This window comes from Sinohyriopsis cumingii, chromosome 1 (assembly GCF_028554795.1).
Source record: "Sinohyriopsis cumingii isolate HCF-2022 chromosome 1, ASM2855479v2, whole genome shotgun sequence".
In the NCBI taxonomy this organism is placed as follows: domain Eukaryota; kingdom Metazoa; phylum Mollusca; class Bivalvia; order Unionida; family Unionidae; genus Sinohyriopsis; species Sinohyriopsis cumingii.
Genome location: NC_142961.1, coordinates 186,308,245 through 186,331,286, shown reverse-complemented (window position 1 = coordinate 186,331,286; position 23,042 = coordinate 186,308,245). Strand labels below are relative to the sequence as shown.

The 23,042-nt window shown below is 35.4% G+C and overlaps 1 protein-coding gene across 5 annotated transcripts in view; it reads right to left on the bottom strand.

Moving 5' to 3' along the window:
• The window catches only part of LOC149808534 (uncharacterized), a 185,706-nt gene that overhangs the window by 111,893 nt on the left and 50,771 nt on the right, over positions 1 to 23,042 (bottom strand). For all 5 annotated transcript variants that reach the window (XM_089978672.1, XM_089978707.1, XM_089978692.1 and 2 more), the window contains 2 exons: positions 11,190 to 13,825; positions 3,509 to 3,637 (listed from right to left, as the gene is read on the bottom strand). In XM_089978672.1, coding sequence (XP_089834798.1) covers positions 3,509 to 3,637; positions 11,190 to 13,825 — 2,765 coding nt within the window. The remainder of the gene's footprint in view (positions 1 to 3,508; positions 3,638 to 11,189; positions 13,826 to 23,042) is intronic.

Genomic DNA, 23,042 nt, shown 5'->3' with positions numbered 1-23,042 from the left:
CTTGATGGTGTCCTGAGAAACAGGTCCTGGTATTATATTATTAAATTCCAAAGATCTACAAAAGTCAGCACCTGATGACAAAGTTCACGATTATCTCTCTCACCACTTATTTTTGGCCTCATCCTTTAGTTCGGATCTTCACAATGGCCACAAACACCAAAAAATCTTTCAATGTTTTCTGGATGGTGCACCAGGATAGACCTATTAATTTAGATATCTTCTCACCAGTGAAATTATTCTCATATAAATGCAGTCTTGCCTGTTATTATATGCTCATTTATTTCACCATTAACTTTACGTTGTCAAATGTATGTAGTATCTTTCCATACTGCACTGCTACAAACTGCACAACATGTGTGTCTAAAATTAGCATCAAGTGTTAGAACTACATTTTATTATAAACAAACAATGTACACTCATGTAGCAGACACCAGAGCTTTTGATTTGATAGATTTATTTATGGATGAAAAACTAAACAAGCTGTTTAGTTCATTTGAAAGTAGAGATAATATATCTGACAATGTGGATGAGTTCACCAAGTCACAAAAGAAACTATCAACCAAGCAAATGAATGAATGATATGTCCCATTTTACAAGTCAGTCCAACGAGAAAATTGATTTTAAAAAAATGCAACTTTAGAAGGCAGGTTTTGGTAGAAAATCAAGAGCATCAGAGCCAATAAGCCAAGAATCTGAATAAGTCTTATTCACACTTGCTAAATGGGCTGTCACACCAAAGCTGCTTTGCAATTTTCCCTGTTTTACTTTTCTGAGACATGCTTAGATTTGCAGCAGTGATAGAAGTCATACAGCTGGAGTCAATTCAACAAAAAGCATGCAAGTGACAGAGCACAAACATATGTTGTGTTTAGCTGGTAATGCTTTAGCAAATAAATTTACTTACCTTTTAGCAACTTGAATTTCCTCAAAATGAACATTTTTTATTATTTCTGCTACTCAGAATTACAAGGGTTCTGAAAATTGATCCATACCATGAAATTGCAGTTAGTTGGACTAGTCTACATTTCCAACAGAAATCACATTCTCCTTACTGCATTCAAAATGAAATGAATGTGATATCCCTAGCAAACAATACTTAATTCTGCGTCTTTGTGTTTTCAGTTAAACGTATTCATATTATTTCCTACAATATGATTCCAAATAATCAGTGATAGAACAGAAACACATACGCAGCTGCATCAAGGCCAGTCCCTCCAGTATCATATACATCATATGGAATTGACAAAACAAATAAATCCAGCCCATCCCAAACAGAAAAACCAAATTTAGTTGGATCAATAAAAAACAAAACTCTTTATTCCAGACAAAATGGAAACGGTGTTTCAAGGAGTATTCAGTCACAGTATGACTCTAGATTTTAATTTTAAGTAGGCCAAAATGAGATTTATTTTTAAACAAATGACTGAGCACATAATGAAGTTCGAAGGTCACTTGGCAGTGCTGTGTGCACATTAATACTGTTACTGTGTATTGCTGAACCTACAACTGTGTATATACTTTGGAATCCAGCATAAATCAGCTGTGTATATACTTTGGAATCCAGTATAAATTCATTTTTTTTGGTAGTGTGTTCTCTTCATTACTCAGCCTTAGTTAGAAAAAGAAAATGAGTATATAATAAAAAGCTTATTACATCTGTATGTGAAAATATGAACTCATTTTTTCTGATAATATGACTCTGTGGTCTTAAAATAAGTAAGAGAGAAGAGTGAGAAGCAATAAGCTTTGTGAAATTCAACATATAATTTATTTTGCTAGAACGCAAAGTGAAATTGTAAGAAAAAGCAGGTTACTGCACGGCAATTAAATCCCAAATAATCCCAGAATTACAGACACAAGACCTAACATGATTAAAGTTCTGAAATCCAAAGCTGTAAGTGTTTATGTGCCTGTGGTGGCCCCTGTAGTGGTGATGTGCCAACAGTCTTTTGTTTGATCACAATAATACAATCTGAGAATATATCCTTATTTGAAATTTCACTATCAATTCAAGTCTCTATTTCCAAGAATGTTATTTTTGATGAGCACTTTGTACTTCCAATGGCTAAATAATTTGAATAAATAAAATCCCAGCCCAAAAAAAAGAACTACTGGACAAACAATAACACAATTGATTCTGCTCAGATCTTAAAGCATGAATGAATAATTTCTAGACAAACAAGATAGTCAAACAAGAATATATAGTCCTTTTTGCTTGACCTTAGGCCACAATTAACATTTTCTAATAAAAACAATTACCTAATGGAAAATAACATTCCAGAAGGTTCCTAATATTTACTAAATAAAATCTCAGTTATACTTAAAATATAAAATGTGGAAAACACAATGCCCTTGACTCAGGCAAAAATAATAATCCTAATAATAATCCATACTCATAAAATACTATTTAGCAATGTATTAGTTGTTTACAGAAATTTTTAAAAATCAATGGTTCAGGTCAAGCAGGAAATGAACTTGATTTTGCACAAGGTCAAGTTCAACATACAATGTTACATTATCAACAGCATATAACAGACTAAAAAATAAATAAATAAAAAATAACAATCAAACAATACAAATTAAATATACATTACACTGAGTAATACTGCACTCCTAACATCATACAACCTGGCTCAGAAAAATGTGCTCATATTTTTCCCATACCCAAAAAATGTTTGAGGAAATTTTTAAATTACAGTAATCAGAAGCAATTTCTGATTCATTTTGATGCAATGGCAACTATCAGAAGGTACCATATGTACCTGCTTCTGAGTCCGGTCCAAATGCAAACAATACAGACCCTGATCTGTTATTGCATAATGTGCCAGCAGATAAAGTCAATGTTCTTTGTTGTACTAATTACTCCCAGCAAACTGCAAAGACCCAGATCTGCTGGCACATTATGCACTGGCAGATCTGGGTCTATACAATTTGCATTTGTAGGGATCTTATTTGCAAGTACAAGCAGTAAAACTCAGCATTGCTTTTGTCAATTTTACAAATTGATTTTGTGGCCAATAAACCAATGGTAATGGAAGAACCTGCAAATGTGACTCAACTAATATCAAAACATTTTACACATAAAACCCCAAAATTATCAAACAAAATTTTGCAATTAGTTCCGTAATCATCATTTTAACTACCACAGCAAGGGAACAAATGATGTTCATACAGTCCATCCTGCTATAGCAACCACCTGCACAAAAGGACCGCCTTTAAATAAAAGCCTCATTTCATAGGTCCCATTTAAACATGAACCAATATACATTTAGCTGTTAAAAAGCCATTTCTGAATGGTCATATGAGTGGTCATTAGACATGCGACTGTTTGTACGTCATTTACATATTGCTCCTTTATGATATTTGTGAAAATCTGAAAATTGTAAACAACAAATTTTAGGCTTTAACATGTGTAAATGTATCATTTCAAACTTTGTATCAAGTAAAATTTCACACTGTGACCATTCCCCAACATCAACAGCATTGGGAAGAGGGGTACTATACTTACTCTGCAAGCACAAGTAGAACAGGAGAATGTAACTAAAACAACCAGGGTTAACACAGTTGTCAGAATGGTTCCCTGTGGTGACATGCCCAGTGGCTCATGTTCCAAGAATGACTGCACAGAGGGAGGCAACTGAAATACAATATATTTTGATTAAAATTACGGACTCTGATTGGTTTTATAAACCTAGCTAGGCCTACACTGGTGTGAATCCAACCTGAATATCAAAACAATTAGGAATGTAACTTATCAGCCTAATGCACACATGCCAACCTCTCAAGAGGTATAAGCATAATTATTGGTAATATAAGTGGCAAAAAGCATAATTTGGGCATAACAAGTTTAATCAATATGCCATAATTACAGCACACTGTATGAAAAATATACATTTATGTTTTGCTACTAACTTGGTGCTGTATTGGTCAAAATTCTTGTCAAAAAGTGAAAAATTGGATTAGAACCATAATTAAAACAACAGTACTTGCTTTGACCAGTCTATACGTAACTTTCACCGAATGATCAGGAAGTCATGAATTCTGCAATGAGAATGATGACCATGTGCTCAATCCAAGTGCTCCGTTAAATAACTCTCGTATTCTTTTAAAGTTTGTATGTCAGTGTTGATTTGTCCTTTTTATATTTGACATGTTTAGAAAACATTCATCTGCTTTAACATTTTCATTCATATAACATCCACAAGTCACACCATAAAGTCATATAACATCCACAAGTCACACCATAAAGTCATATAACATCCACAAGTGACACCATAAAGTCATATAACATCACAAGTCACACCATAAAGTCATATAACATCCACAAGTCACACCATAAAGTCATATAACATTCACAAGTCACACCATGAAGTCATATAACATCCACAAGTCACACCATAAAATCATATAACATCCACAAGTCACACCACAGTCATATAACATCCACAAGTCACACCATAGTCATATAACATCCACAAGTGACACCATAAAGTCATATAACATCCACAAGTCACACCATAAAGTCATATAACATCCACAAGTCACACCATCAAATCATATAACATTCACAAGTCACACCATAAAGTCATATAACATCCACAAGTCACACCATAAAATCATATAACATCCACAAGTCACACCACAGTCATATAACATCCACAAGTCACACCATAGTCATATAACATCCACAAGTGACACCATAAAGTCATATAACATCCACAAGTCACACCATAAAGTCACATAACATCCATAAGTCACACCATAAAATCATATAACATCCACAAGTCACAGAATAAAGTCAGTTTTGCTCAACATCTGGCACTATTTTCTTTAAAAGTATTGAATGGGGCACTACCGTATCAATATAATGAATGTCAGGCAAAATTTCAATTGAAGAAACTTGCATTTTCTTAGAAATGTGTCATATACAGTTACTACGAGAAAGAAAATAAGGAAAGTACATGTAAGTCTATGACATCTGAACTCTTATGCAATTCTTATGCAGCAATCTTTTTAAGAATATTCTCAAATTTATGAGTGGAGTTGAAAAAATGATAATAAAAATGACAGACAACATTTTTGCACTGCATATTTTCAAGTTTTAAAGAGTCTTTTATAAGAAACTGTCTATGAATGGACAAATTAGTTTGTTTCAATAAATGGGTGTGTTACAAATAACTTTTAATGAATTAAGATAAAAATGTGAACACAGCAGTGATGAATATTTAATGCCAAAAATGGCATGTCTGACTTTGTACCACTTCACTAAGAGCAGTGAATATCAAACGCCAAAAATGGCATGACAAACTTTGTTCTATTTCACTAAGAGCATTGAATATTAGCACCAAAAATGGCATGTCAGACTTTGCACAACTTCAGTTTCTAAAAAAATGTTTGATTACACAATTATGAAAACATCTAAATGCTCAACTGGGAAAGGCAGTTGATCTACAAGCACTTACATGTACCAGATATAAATGAGCTTTTCTACCAATAATGAACATTATAGGTTTCATTACGCTTACGGCTAACTGACTGCGATTTTGCTTGCTTGCTCATTTTTAAAGTGTGCATTTCTTACATTCAGGAGGTATCCATGCAATTATGAATCAAGGAGAAAACGCTGGGATTATAGTAACGTAAAACATGTTTTGGACCCAAACATAAACAATGAGGTTGTTGTTATTGTTGTTGTTATAGGGTTTAACGCCATTTTTCAGCACAAGATAGGCTATACATGGCGGCCAGTATTAATGGTGGAGGAAGAACCCGGGAAAACCCCAGAAAGAACAACCGACCCACGAGAAGCTACCGGCAAGCTTTCTCACATATCCACATTGGCCGAGCCCGAGACTCGAACCCATGCAGACAGAGGTGAGATGGCAGTGATCCGTGACGGAGAGCGCTTTAGACCACTCGGCCACTCGGGGCCCCAAACGATGAGGTACATTTGCACATAAAGTAGGAAGACTGGTTTCATAAAGATATCTGTACCCAGAATAATGTAAATAGTCATGTACAAGTCAGATCCAACCACAAACTGCATCAACCCAAATCTGCCTTTATATAATGCACCAGCAAAATGGGGTATATGCAGTTGTATAGGAGTCATCGGTAGAATAAACAAAAAAAAATACTGATCTGCCAACACATAATGTGATGCTAAATCATGGTCTGTGGTGTTTGCAGTTAGACCTGTTTTTACCGCTCCGGTGGCCTAGTGGTTAGAGCGTCCGCCTCGGATGCAGGAGGTTGTGGGTTCGATCCCCGGCCGAGTCATACCAAAGACTTACAAAAATGGTACTAACAGCTGCCTCGCTTGGCGCTGAGCATTAAAGGGTTAGTGTTAGGTCTGGTCCGCCCAGTGTCAAGATAATGTGACTGGGTGGGACATCATGCTACATGTCTCCGGCTTGATGCCCCAGTGCTAGACATCACTGTAAACTGCCACATTGCAGACATTGTAGCGATATGACTGAAAAATTGTTAAAGCTACGTTAAAAATCAAAATCACATCACACATCACATCAAAACTGTTTTATAAGTGAGTATGTATAGTACATAATTTGTATACATTAATACAGGTTAACTTTTACATCAGTAAACACCGCTGTGGTGGCCTAGTGGTTAGAGCGTCAAGAGATTGTAGGTTCGATCCCCGGCTGAGTCATACCAAAGACTTATTTAAAAAAATGGTACTAACAGTTTCCTTTCTTGGCGCTCAGCATTAAGAGGTTACTGTTGGGACTGGTTGGCCTGGTACTGTATCTATCTACTTTAAATAATCATCACACCATTTTCATGTGTAAAAAAATATGAAATATCCTTTACAGTTTCTATTTAATCACTTCTTTTGGGATCCCTGTAAATATAATTGTCTTAACTTATATTAGGCCCATCTGAATAGAGATCCCAATCCCCTGCAACCCGCCAACATCATGAAAGGCCACAATATCTTGCATTTTCGCTTTTTTCTCCACCTCAACATAAATAGTTCATGTCTTTTATGCCATCTTTTCATCAAAGAAGATGCATGTCCATATATGACGGGGGCCACTATTTATAAACATTTCAATTTATTAAAGATATACATGTGAAAAGACAGGTCAGGTCAGGACATATCAGGAGATTTCCAAAATTCGGTCAGAAGTTTTGACCTCAAAAGAGTGCGGATTTTCATCAACCCAAGCATGTAAGTGGAATAAAATTACAAACGTTACTACAGAACAAATTTACATTTTTTGGAATATTTAAATAAGCACATCATCTCATTAAGAAAGTTCATTCACAGCATTTTGTTGCCATCCTTTTTATATCTACCAGAAGGATTTTAGCATTTCTCAGATTATTGCTGGATTGTATGGGTGGAAATCCTCATCATTTTTTATCGTAACACTTGGGAGATGATGTACTGTTGCTCAGGATCAACCAGGCTTCCTTTAAAGTCAGCCTGAATTTTCCTCAGAATGGAACATGTTCATAGTGTTTGCGTTTGAATGTGGCAATGTCAGTACAACTCTACTGATACCACCAAAACGTTACAATGTCAGTACAACTATACTGATACCACCAAGACGTTGAAGTAGTTTCCAGCCTGTGGGTAGCATTGGAATGTGGTAATGTCAGTACAACTCTACTGATACCACCAACACGATGAAGTAGTTTCCAGCCTGTGGGTAGCATTGGAATGTGGTAATGTCAGTACAACTCTACTGATACCACCAACACGATGAAGTAGTTTCCAGCCTGTGGGTAGCATTGGAATGTGGTAATGTCAGTACAACTCTACTGATACCACCAAGACATTGAAGTAGTTTCCAGCCTGTGGGTAGCATTGGAATGTGGTAATGTCAGTACAACTCTACTGATACCACCAACACGATGAAGTAGTTTCCAGCCTGTGGGTAGCATTGGAATGTGGTAATGTCAGTACAACTCTACTGATACCACCAAGACATTGAAGTAGTTTCCAGCCTGTGGGTAGCATTGGGATGTTGTAATATCAGTACAACTCTACTGATACCACCAAGACGTTACAATGTCAGTACAACTCTACTGATACCACCAAGACGTTGAAGTAGTTTCCAGCCTGTGGGTAGCATTGGAATGTGGTAATGTCAGTACAACTCTACTGATACCACCAAGACGTTACAATGTCAGTACAACTATACTGATACCACCAAGACGTTGAAGTAGTTTCCAACCTGTGGGTAAATCCAGATTGCTGTCTGCCAAAAATGCTCAAGATTTGTTTTCTTTGGGTCTAATTCTAATATTGTTTTAATATGAATGAGATTCTTCACATGACTAACAAACACATACGTTATAACATCACACCCTTTGTGACTTTAAGCCAAATTTACAGACACCTTTGTTGCTATCATTATCATCACTATAGCCTCTCTTTGAAAATGACAATCAAATCCTGAAAATGATTATCACTTACTTGCATTATACACTGAGACAAAGACCCCGTTCATCTCAGGCATGACAGACTGTGATGGTAGTTCATGTACTTTAGTATGGTTTGCATTCATGTTGACAAAAAGTTTTGTTGTTGTTGTTGCAGGGTTTAATGCCATTTTTCAGCACAAGATCGGCTATACATGGCAGTTGGTATAACTGCTGTAAGAAGAACCCTTAAAACCCCAGGAAAAACCATCGACCCATGTGAAGCTACTGGCAAGCTTTCTCATGTACCCACATTAGCGGAGCCTGTGACTCAAACCCATACAGACAGAGGTGAGATGAAAGTGTTCCAGAACGGGGAGTGCTTTAGACCACTCTGACACTCAGGGCCCCTGACAATGGTTTTAATTTAAGTCAGTGGTACTTATGTTAGTTTTTGTGATGCAGTCATTCCTAGTAGCGTTGAATGCATATTTTGACCCCAAAAGTAGTGATTGCTGGTCTGGCTCTGCAGATGGTCAATCACATGAGTTTTGACCATAAAGCGTGTCACAGCACATCTAGATTTATCCACATTTGATGCAGATTCCGCAAAACATGGATTTCAAAGATGGCATATTTGTTGTCATGGTTAGAATGCTTTTAATGAGATCTGGATTCCACATGTGAGATGTCATTCTTGTCACCATAACACACTTTAAAATCAGCTTTACAGGACGACCTGATTGCATATTTATTTCTCTTTGAACATGCTCGCAACCAATGAAATTCCCGTTTCCAAGCATCAATGGATTTTATCATATTTGGTTGCTTGGATTTTTGTGTATAGACAATGGTATGCTTAGACATCTCAACAAATTTTAAAACACTGAAGTCAGACCAATCAAGTTTTATGCCATTTTTAATTTAGCTCTTGAGTAATCCAACCAAAACCAATCAAAATCTTTAATCCTGTCCAAATCACATTTGATCATTGACTCTAATCCATCTTGGCAATTTTGTTGTTGTTTTTGTTGTGGGGTTTAATGCCATTTTTCAGCACACGATAGGCTATACATGGCGGCTATTAATAATGGTGGAAGAAGAACCTAGGAAAACCCGGAAAGAACCACCGGCCCACTAGAAGCTACTGGCAAGCTTTCTCACATACCCACACTGGCTGAATCCAAGACTCGAACCAGCACAACTTGGCAATTTTAAGCACAGATGCAGAACATCATAATATGGAGAGATTCAAAGCAATGCTCACTGTTATATTCTGGTTGGACTCTTTAATAATGCAAACATATTCACTTGATGTCTTTATAAATAATACAATCCATCAAATAATGATCAAAGGATGAAATTAGCAAGAACTGCATGGTCTTGCCCTGATTAAGCTAGTACAGCCATGTGATCATGTAGCATTACCACAAATATATTCAACTAGAACATTTTTTTTTTAAATTTGAAAAAATTAAATTTTTTACTAATAATTTTGCATATACTGGAGGTTTCAGTGAGTGATGGGAGAGAATGAAGACACCCCTAAACTTGGAAGAAAAATGTATGAAAAGATTTTAAAAGCATGCAGGGCTGACTGTAAATAAGTTCAGGACCAAAGTTTATAATCTCTTCATACTAACGTAACTAAATATTTTCTCAAAAAGTACAGAATGTGCTTAATGATACAAGTAATAGGTTGTACCAAATTCATTTATGACAGAACTAAGTTTATATATCATTTCAAACAGGAGCCTGTTTTATTCAATATGGCACATCCATATTCAAACTGATGTGTAACAAACTGATGACTAGTAAACAAGAAATATACATGTACATAGAAAAAACCTAACAATAATAGATGAATTTTATGGTTTGGTCATAATATTTATGATACAAATATTAATAAAATAACAAGTTCAATGCAAATAGACTCAAGGTTTTCCCCATCTTATCACAATCCACCAATAGTCAAAGAAAAAAGAGACTGAATGGACAAAGCTCGAGTATACAATTTTATATACAGTATACAATGCAATTTTACTTAAATGTGAGTTCCATGATTTTATATACAGTATACAATGCAATTTTACTTAAATGTGAGTTCCATGATTTTATATACGGTATACAATGTAATTTTACTTAATGTGAGTTTGATGATTTTATATACAGTATACAATGCAATTTTACTTAAATGTGAGTTTCATGATTTTATATACAGTATACAATGCAATTTTACTTAAATGTTCCATGATTTTATATACAGTATACAATGCAATTTTACTTAAGTGTGAGTTTCATGATTTTATATACAGTATACAATGTGATTTTACTTAAATGTGAGTTCCATGATTTTATATACAGTATACAATGCAATTTTACTTAAATGTGAGTTCCATGATTTTATATACAGTATACAATGCAATTTTACTTAAATGTGAGTTCCATGATTTTATATACGGTATACAATGTAATTTTACTTAATGTGAGTTTGATGATTTTATATACAGTATACAATGCAATTTTACTTAAATGTGAGTTTCATGATTTTATATACAGTATACAATGCAATTTTACTTAAATGTTCCATGATTTTATATACAGTATACAATGCAATTTTACTTAAGTGTGAGTTTCATGATTTTATATACAGTATACAATGTGATTTTACTTAAATGTGAGTTCCATGATTTTATATACAGTATACAATGCAATTTTACTTAAATGTGAGTTCCATGATTTTATATACAGTATACAATGCAATTTTACTTAAATGTGAGTTCCATGATTGTGCTTACCTTATCTATGATGATTTTGAAAGTAGACTCCAAAGTCTGCATCCAGCTTTTCTTCGGCTGGGATGGCAGTTCATCAATATCCCCATCAGTAATCTTCCGTGTGAGAATGTGCTCAAAACTGTCTGACTCTTTACTTGATTGGTCTTCAGACTTACTTTTATCTATCTGTACGGATTCTTCATGAGGTAAAACTTGGTCCCGTTCCACTGGTGGTGGACCTATTTCTCCTTCAACTGGAATTGGTGTAACAGTATCTGGCTTGTTGTTGTTCTCATCAATTTCAACCTTATGTTCCAGCTTTACATTTTTATTGTTTTTTTCAAATGTTTTACTCCCATCTCCAGGAACCACATTATTGTTTTCATCTACTTTTCCACTATTTGTAACATATTTCTCATTTACTTCAGTGTCTTTTGTGTACTCATCTTTCTTACTGTGTATACTCTTGTGTTCACCCTTTTTGTCATCCATGTGTTCATCTAAATCTCCATTATCCAACTCACCAGTATGATGTTGCATCTGACCAATTAGATCCTTTCCTCCCTTTTCTTCATTTTCACCTTCAACTTTTTCAGAATTATCTTTTCTAGACATATGCTGACTCTGACCTTGACCTTGACCATGTGAACCTGGATCCTTTTCATCCTGAATGCCAGGATGGTCTGTCTTGTAGGACAAAGGTTTTCTGGACATGAATTCTCTAGTCTTATATGGATCATTATGTACGGATGGTTCTACTTTTGGTTGTTCTACTATGTCTGGTTGTGTCTTGTTCTGGAAGTCAGCAGGTGGTTGAAAGGTAACACTGACATCTGCATTTTTGAAAGATGTGGTGATGGCATTTTGGGTGAGACTATCATCAATACTGTCAGGCTTCTCATGTCCTTGTAGAAGGGTGTCAACAGATAAGGTTTTAATGCTTTTTGTTGCCTGAATGGCACTGGCTTCTTCATGCTCTAGCACCTCTGTCTCATGAGTATTAACTACATCAGGAAGGTCTGAAGTAATGTCCACAATATTACTCTTTGTGGACTCGGCTAAAGTGGCAGATGTGCTGAACAGAGCAGTTTTTGTTGTAGCTGAAGCAGCCACGTCTCTGGTGTAAACCGAGTCCAAATACTCTGCTGGAACACTTGTTCCATCTATTACAACAAAATGTTCATCTGCAGTTGCTTCAACCTGGTACCCTGACTCAGTTTTTGAACTGGTGTCCACAATGGCTGATTCTAAACTTGGAGTTTTTGTGTGGGTCAAGGTGGCTTCCATAATATTTGCACTTGTTGTTACATCAAGTGCTGAGGTTGTGATATAACTAAAACTCACATCAACAGGAGAAAAATTGTTTTTACTTGTCTCTAATGTGACATGCTCTGATTTTTCATTAACTGATGGTGAATCAAGTCTGGCAGCAACCGAGTCAAGGAAAATCTTGTCTGAAGAAGCAGTATGCTCCTTTCCTACTGGTCTACCTGGGAAAGCATGGGCATCACTTCTCGTATCTTTAGGCATATCATCAGATGGCAATTCCGTACCATCTATCACAGTTACACCTGATCGTGATGGAGAAATCTTGTTTGTCAGATCTGTTGCAGAGGGAGAAATCTTGTTTGTCAGATCTGTTACAGATGGAGAAATCTTGTTTGTCAGATCTGTTATAGATGGAGAAATCTTGCTTAAATTTACATCAGCAACTGGATTAATACTGATGTTGGAAACTGGTAACTTCTCTGATATATCTGGGCTATGCACTGCTGATGGTGTAATGTGTTCTTCAACCATATGTTCAACAGGCTGCTTGGCTTCTTCAGTTACTTTGTCAATTATCTCTTCTGGAGTTGCATCTGTTGGGGCTGTAGTTTTGTTTGATTCTGAATCTCCCTCTATGTGATGCACCTGCTCCCTTTTATTTCCTGGAATTATTTCTGGAACATCATCCAGCCTTTGTTCATCCACTGTTTCTACCATCTTCACAACTGTGACACTTTCATGATCTCTATTGACAGCTTTATCTGTCTGTTCCTTACTGTCTTTATGCGTGTATCTCAAGGTTTCAGTTTCCTTCTTCTCCTTATGTTCTTTCTCATATTCCTCAGATTGATGTGTCGCAGTATTTGATTCCTTCACTGGTACTACAGGCTTATCAGTCACATGGTCTGATTTTAGAATCTCTACTTCTTCACTCTCTTTTACATCTTGCTTATCAATATCTTTTTCTTTATCATTGGCTGGTCTTCTAATTTCATCCTGATCTGTTCCTTCCTTTCTATCTGATATGTCTTTTGTTCCAGCCATCTTGTTCTCTTCCACATATGTCCTGTTCATGTCTGTCTCAGATAGTCTCTTCATCCCATCTTCAACAGATAAATCATTTTCAGGATTGGTTTGATCTGTCTCACCAACATTTATCCCAAACTGTCTCTTAGGCTCATCATCAGCTGTCTCACTTTCAGATTTGCCTTTATCTGTCTCACCTCTGGTCTCAGTTTCATCTGCATCATCCATTGCAAATTCTGTCTCATCAATACCTGTCTCATCTTTAGCCTTCTCTGGCTCAACTTGGTTATTTTCCAATTTAGGTTCAGATTTGATGTCACCTGAAGTTGCTGCCATTTTATTCCTCAGAATGTTGTTTAGGTCTGTTAAAAAAATTGAAATATTTTCTTGAGTTTAACAGATGTCAAAATCATATGGTACACACTGGGCTAATTAAAATATGGTAGTAATTTTGAAATCCAGTAAATCAGAGAAGGGATTTTAGTAAAAAACTGGTGCTTTTTATTTTATTTTATTAAAACCTCCATTTTGTCTATTTGAAGTATTCTTCTGCACATTATCTAATTCCAATTTTAAAGCAAGACAAGATCTGACGTATTTTTGATCTGAGAAAGTATTACCTGGAATGTTATAAGTTAGCTAAGAATTATTTAAATGCTATTTTCCTTCAAAAATTAAAACTATACCTTCCTCCACACTTTTGCAATTTAGAAAAATGTTGTCAGCAATTAATGCCAATGTTAAATCCATCCTATTTTTGGAAGATAATATAGTCTAATGTGTATTGAGATGATGTGGCATCATGTGACATAAATAGATAAACCAGAGTGTAACCAATGATAATGTACCATACCTCTACTTTCACCAGTCTCCAGTAACCATTATAAACATGACCAGACTGAAGTGATCCTGGATCCTTTTCAAAAAAAGGTCATTTTTACAATCTTTTATCTTTACATTTGAACTTGCAATCATTTTAAAATCAGACAATTGAACTATTAATTGGTACAATACGGCAAGTATTGTGCTGACATTGTGAAACCACCTACCTACCTACCTTCCCACCCACCCATGCTATACATATCAAAGTACTAAGATCATTGGGCATAAAAGATGCACAAGGATACAGATGAACAATCTTTTCTATAAAGCAAGGTAATAAGTTGCTAATTTGTAGATTTAATGTTGTTTTGTGATCACTGTGTTCAATTTTAAAATCACTGTTCATTTGTTTGGAAAGCTATTATCTTGTCCAGCACTAGAAGCTGGATATTACTGAAAACTATTATCTTGTCCAGCCCTAGAAGCTGGATATTACTGGAAAGCTATTATCTTGTTCAGCCGTAGAAGCTGGATATTACTGGAAAACTATTATCTTGTCCAGCCCTAGAAGCTGGATATTACTGGAAAACTTTTATCTTGTCCAGCCCTAGAAGCTGGACATTACTGGAGAACTATTAACTTGTCCAGCCCTAGAAGCTGGATATTACTGGAAAACTATTAACTTGTCCAGCCCTAGAAGCTGGATATTACTGGAGAGTTATTATCTTGTCCAGCCCTAGAAGCTGGATATTACTGGAAAGCTATTATCTTGTCCAGCCCTAGAAGCTGGATATTACTGGAAAACTATTATCTTGTCCAGCCCTAGAAGCTGGATATTACAAGGTAAAAGACGGAGTAACCTTTGAGTGGTATCCAACAGCACATGGTTCATGCATCACTAATTACTATGATTAACCATAGGTGTGGCCTTATATAAAAAGCATCAGCAGAGCCCACTTACACAATTCCTACACTCATTTGCATGTACAATACTCAGTTAACCCGCTTAGGGAAACATATCAGAACATACAAGTGTAGGCATTAATAATGGAAACACTGAATAAACATATGTATTGCTACTTCCTACTGCTCTGGTCACAAAGGATGAATCAAATGCAATCAACAACTAAATCATATAAGCATCCTCTGAAAAACAGAAAAGCCAAGTTCTATAAATGCACTTCCATTTTGATCCAAATGAGTGAAAACAAATGGAAATGGCAAAAAGTGGAGCTCTACAGTTTCGTATTTTGCATACGGTTAGAATTTTAAAGAAAAAGAATTTCCCTGGCTTTCCTCACGAGGTTATACTGGCTATTTAAAAAAGACCTTGCATAGCTTAGGTATAATTGAAAGAACCTTTAATTCCCTTTATTTGGCATATGATTGATGGGTATAATATGGGTTATAGAGGATACTGCCTGGCCTTACTCCAGATGTGTACCTTTCAAAAATGTGCTAGCTCCACTTGGTCATTTTCACTTCCTGAACTTCAGAGGTAATTTGTATAGATAATAGGCGATAATTTTTTTTTACATTTTATATTATTAGATAATTCATTCACTGCACTTTCAGAAGCAGGTATTGTCTAGTCTGGCAAATTTGTTTTCCATATTTTAAAAATAGCTGCTATGGATAGTGTACCTTTGACTAATTCAGGCTTATTTTTTAGCACAAAGTAGCAGTCACTTTAGTTAGCAGTGTGTTTAGATCATGTACAATTTCCAAAAGTACAATAACCAAAGAAATATCATCCACATTACGTTAATGTAGTATAGAGGTTTGCCAACATTCTCTCCATTGTGCATGTTTTAAATGCAAACAACTTCACCTTACATACATCACTCTCTCTAAAGTACATAATGACTGGTAAGCACCCCCAAAACTGTTAAACTGAAAATCTGAATGCATCTCTGTGACCATGAATGAAAAGTGACAAGCTGAAAGATGAAAATGTGAATGGAATGCAAATGAAACACAAATGAAAGGCAGAATTGCTAAAATGTCCCATTTAATGGCCTGTATGAAAGGATTCAACAAATTCTGAGCTAGATGGTAAACATGCCAGACGACTTTTTAAGATTAAAAGACTGACATGATTCCAAATGGGTCAGACCCTGACAATAGAACAATTACTATAATGTCTTGGCCCCACTGGGAAAGGTAGATGTAACCATACCAATTATATTGCATACTGGTTGTTAATGAGCTCTGGCCACAAAAGTTTCTATAATTCTTTACAAAATGGTATCTTCGAATATCTTCTCATAGCATGAGATGATGCCTATTCATATATTAGATACAAAACAGAATTTAAATTACAATGAAAGCTTATCTCAACATTCACAATTAAGTCAATGCAGCAGCTTCCGAGTCTAAATAGGCTTTAAATTATGTGCGCAATTATATATTAGAATTCTATGAAATTATTTAAACAAGATCAACTTTCATTTTCAACTAGTAAAATCATAAATTGGAATCTTTGCAGGTTATTATTTGAAAAGCATGCAAGAAATTAAATTATCAATAATGATTAATTTACAAAATTGATATCTTTTTCTGATTTCTGAAGTGAAGAGTTTTTGTATTAAAAATTGCTTTTCTGTTCAATAAGTAAAAGCAACATCCACTTACACGTAGACAATTTTATGGGATACATATGATGCATACAGTAAACAACAAGCAGACTTTCAATAAAACAAAGACGACACAAAGTTCTATGCATGACAGCCTGTTTACATATAAAGCAGGTTACACATAAGAGCAGTGCATTTATCTGTGACCTAATAATAAAGGGCAAACATTAAAAACAAGACTCACGATGCAACCTTTTCTTAAGAACAGAGTTTTTAAAAATAGTTAACATTCCTTTCATATTAATGATACATTAAAAATAGACCTTTCATCCTGTAAATTAATTTTAATAACTAGGATAGCAATGTTCATGAATTTCATCACACCCAGAAACCACAAATATAAAGGTCCATAGAACAACGACCTTTCGGAGAAAACAACTGAACCATCTCCTCCAGTCCAGAAATATAAAGGTCCAATGGACATTGACCATGTATGTGAAAAAAAAATGGACCTTCTCCTCCAGTTTACAAAAATAAAAACAACAATGACCCTTCCGTCACTACAACTAGACCATTTCATCCAGTCCACACTTATCAAGGTCCAATGAACAATGACCCTTCCGTCACTACAACTGAACCATCTCATCCAGTCCACACTTATCAAGGTCCAATGAACAATGACCCCTCTGTCACTACAACTGGACCATCTCATCCAGTCTACACTTATCAAGGTCCAATGAATAATGACCCTTCTGTCACTACAACTGATCCATCTCATCCAGTCCACACTTATCAAGATCCAATGAACAATGACCCTTCCGTCACTACAACTGAACCATCTCATCCAGTCCACACTTATCAAGGTCCAATGAACAATGACCCTTCTGTCACTACAACTGGACCATCTCATCCAGTCTACACTTATCAAGGTCCAATGAATAATGACCCTTCTGTCACTACAACTGATCCATCTCATCCAGTCCACACTTATCAAGGTCCAATGAATAATGACCCTTCTGTCACTACAACTGGACCATCTCATCCAGTCCAGGCTTATCAAAGTCCAATGAATAATGACCCTTCTGTCACTACAACTGGACCATCTCATCCAGTCCACACTTATCAAGATCCAATGAACAATGACCCTTCTGTCACTACAACTGGACCATCTCATCCAGTCCACACTTATCAAGATCCAATGAACAATGACCCTTCTGTCACTACAACTGGACCATCTCATCCAGTCTACACTTATCAAGGTCCAATGAATAATGACCCTTCTGTCACTACAACTGGACCATCTCATCCAGTCCACACTTATCAAGGTCCAATGAATAATGACCCTTCTGTCACTACAACTGGACTATCTCATCCAGTCCACACTTATCAAGGTCCTATGAACAATGATCCTTCTGTCACTACAACTAGACCATCTCATCCAGTCTACACTTATCAAGGTCCAATGAATAATGACCCTTCTGTCACTACAACTGATCCATCTCATCCAGTCCACACTTATCAAGGTCCAATGAATAATGACCCTTCTGTCACTACAACTGGACCATCTCATCCAGTCCACACTTATCAAGGTCCAATGAATAATGACCCTTCTGTCACTACAACTGGACCATCTCATCCAGTCCACACTTATCAAGGTCCAATGAACAATGACCCTTCTGTCACTACAACTGGACTATCTCATCCAGTCCACACTTATCAAGGTCCTATGAACAATGACCCTTCTGTCACTACAAATGGACCATCTCATCCAGTCCACACTTATCAAGGTCCAATGAATAATGACCCTTCTGTCACTACAACTGATCTATCTCATCCAGTCCACACTTATCAAGGTCCAATGAACAATGACCCTTCTGTCACTACAACTGGACCGTCTCATCCAGTCCACACTTATCAAGGTCCAATGAATAATGACCCTTCTGTCACTACAACTGATCCATCTCATCCAGTCCACACTTATCAATGTCCAATGAACAATGACCCTTCTGTGAGTACAACTGAACCATCTCATAGAGTCCAGTAATACAAAGGTCCAATGAACAATGACCCTTCTGTGAAGACAACTAGATCTTCTCCAGTCAACAAATATATAGGTCCAATAAATGATGACCCATCTGTGAGTACAGCTGAACCTTCACCTGCAATCCACAAATAAAAAGGTCCAACGAACAGTGACCATTTTGTGAAAACAAGTTGACCCCCTTCTGCAGACCACAAATTTAAAAATTTAAGTGTCAACAAATATGTCCATTTTCTGCCAAACTCCAAATTGACACTCAAAATAAATAAATTTAAATTATACAGAAGAATCAGTTGTAAAAAAAATATGAATGTAACAAAGTCATGGCAGGACTCACTATTAGATGTACTTTATTCCCTGATTCTAGTTAAAACATCAAGCAACCAACAAATGAGATGTTCGTACACAGCAGTAATTAATCTACATTGACCATTGCTCTGACACATACAAAGGTTGTATGTTAACTGAGATAAATTAGATTTCATTCAGAAATAACTATACTTATATTAAAAAATTAAAACATACACTATAAAACAACTTTAAAGGTTGTAATTAATTGGGATTGGGATAACATTAAGAGATGATATCAATATCAGTGACATCTGACCAGTTGAGCTGGATGTACAAATACATATAAAAAAGAATATTTATGCTGCAATAAATTATACTGTATTAGAACAATGTCCTTATGTACTGTTCCAAAAGGAAATCGGTTAAAATTAGCCAGATATTAAGTGACAGGCTTAAATTCTGAATCATGAATGTTAACATCAAAAAGCTAAAAAAGTAAATTTAAAACTAGTAAAATTCTTATATGAATGAGTCAACATGTTTGTAAGATACCAGTAAGTAAAGCACAAAATTCACTGTCATGGCCTTTTATCCTAAAACAGATGTCATGGGAAAAAAGAACTAGTCTCAGGCAATGTAAAAATACACTAAATTGCTTAATTAGTTTGAAACCATCATTAATATATTTTGGATGAAAACAAAATTATTTAACTGGAATCAAGATTTTCTTCAAATACAACTATGAGATATAGTGAACGATTCATATTTAGTTTCTTGATATTTCTATTTTTCAGTTAAATTTACAACTGTACTGATATCTCTCTTAAAACTCATTACATCTTTGGCAAATGAAAATGGTAAATATTTTCAGCCTCTGAAATAAAGTGCTTTATTTAATACTGCTTTACAAAGTACCAGTTTGATTTGCGATGTGGATCTCTACAAAAGCACTTTATCTCAACATGCCTTGACAGATTTGGTCTATTGTATTTGTACAGTTCATATCTTCAGTAAATAAACACTCAAATACTGTTGACATATTACCAAATTAAAATATCACAAAAATGGCAACAAATGTGAAAATGTGACAAGTGATCTGTGGAATTTTCTCAGAGTGATGCATATCATTTTAGAATCTGAGAATAAGACACTTGGATCAATATGGGAATGGGTAATATATATGGTTTCTGTCATGTCTGAAAAGACAAATGTATGAAAAACTATCATGTAATGGTGACAATACTGAAAGTGACATGCTAACAAAATATGTTATAAGTTTGAATCAGGGAATTTCAAAAACATTTGTGTACTTTTCAGACAAGACAATGTAATTTTTGGATTTGGGACTCCTAAATATGATTTGTCCTCTAATACAGGGTATTGGGAACAAGGGAAGTAAAAATGCAAAATTAACTCCCTACCCTGTATAAAATACCCAATGCTGGAAAATAAACCTGTAAAAGAAGCCAACTGATTTTCACCCATCTAAATTACTTCTATTCACAAGATTATTTATAATAAACTAGTCATATGGTCAGCAAAATGCTCACAAAAAATAAAATCTGCCTCTCCCACATACCATCCTTAGCACCAAGATGTCGAGAAGTCTATACAAAGTACATGTACAATGATTTGTCAACATCTGAAGATGGTAACCATAATGTGTAGTTAACTTCACTGCAATCCACTGAAAATAGTCACATTCACAAAATTCTGTCACATACTGTATATGTCTGTAAGTATCAAGCCAGTAATTCACGCAAAAATTCGTAACAGCACAATGACTTAGTAGATATGCACTCTTTGGATGATGACTAAAATTTGTTCCAAGTTTCAGAGCCTTATATAAAAAGCATTCACAACATTGTGTTTTACAATGCACTCAGATATAGAACAATAAGGGGAACAACTCTGAACAAAACCTGCTGACACAGTGATCTGTAGATTTGTGCATCTTCACATGATGATCATAGCATGTACATAGTTTCAGGGTGATCCAATGAAAATTGTCAGACTAGTTGCATTCACAAGATTCCATCAAAGTCAACATCCAGCTCCAAGTAAGCAATATCTAAATCACAGATTGACAGAAGCAAAGCAATTTGGCTAAATGCATGTCTTCAGATGATGATTACAATTATCCATCAAAAATGGAAACTAGCTGCTTTCCCAAGATTCTGGCGCATACTGCATTCTGCACAAAACAAAATGGCAATAACTATTAATAAAACTGATGAAAGAGAGGAATATGTTGACATGAGCGAGTCAAACATTTTATGGAAATCGTATGAAAACTACAAATAGTTACATTCACAAGGTACTCTTTGTTATAAACTGCAAATAGTTACATTCACAAGGTACTCTTTGTTTATAAACTACAAACAGTTACATTCACAAGGTGCTCTTTGCTATAAACTGCAAATAGTTACATTCACAAGGTACTCTTTGTTATAAACTGCAAATAGGTACATTCACAAGGTACTCTTTGTTATAAACAACAAATAGTTACATTCACAAGGTACTCTTTGTTATAAACAACAAATAGTTAAATTCACAAGGTACTCTTTGTTATAAACTACAAATAGTTACATTCACAAGGTACTCTTTGTTATAAACTACAAATAGTTACATTCACAAGGTACTCTTTGTTTATAAACTGCAAATAGTTACATTCACAAGGTACTCTTTGTTATAAACTACAAATAGTTACATTCACAAGGTACTCTTTGTTATAAACTACAAATAGTTACATTCACAAGGTACTCTTTGTTATAAACTGCAAATAGTTACATTCACAAGGTACTCTTTGTTATAAACTACAAATAGTTACATTCACAAGGTACTCTTTGTTATAAACTACATTCAGCAGCAAGACCTTCGGGCAAAAACTCTAAAGGAAACTCTGCAACCAAATCATTTGTCATTACGACCATCTTCACATGATTACAACAACAATTACCAACTTTCAGGGTCATCAACTCAAAACTGAAACTTAATCAATTCAAAAGATTTTGTTATACAATGCATACAACTGCTGTTGTTGTTATGGGGTTCAATGCCATTTTTTAGCACAAGATAGGCTATACATGGCAGCAAGTATAAATGGTGGAGGAAGAAACAGGGAAAACCCCAGAAAGAACCACCGACCCATGAGAAGCTACTGGCAAGCTTTCTCACATACCCACATTGGTCATGGAAGAGACTAGAACCCATGCAGACAGAGGTGAGTTGGCAGTGATCCATAACAGTGAATGCTTCTGACTACTCTGCCACTCGGGGCCCCTGCATACAGCTACAAAGGTAAAAAATGCCATAACTCTTACAAACATGAGGGAGAAAAGTGACTTGTTGATATGTATGTCTTTAGGTGATCACCATAATAACCATTAAAACAAAATGGGGGTGGGTCAGTTTCATTCACAAGACTGCATGATAGATGCAGAACTGCCACCTTGAGTGGAATGAAAATCAGAATGCCAAAGGATATAAATAAGGATCTGGAGAAGAAAAAGAACAGGATGAGTGTTTGTGGCCATATATATTTACATAAACATTACAAAGGAATTGACAACTCCACTGTCTTATGCTACATACTTATCACGAAAAATGTATGCTATAGTCATACCATGCAAATTTTTCCATTTTCTTTCTTGCTGATATTAAGTGATAATTCAATTAACACACTAAATATCAGCATAAAAGATGAAATCGCAAAAAATTATAAGATTCCCATGGTATGACTGTAGTGTATTACCCACAGAATTTCTGCATCACATTTTTTTTTTTAAAGTAGAATTTTTTATATAAAAACCCAGAAAATTTTCAGATCTTTAAACAAAATTTATCGAT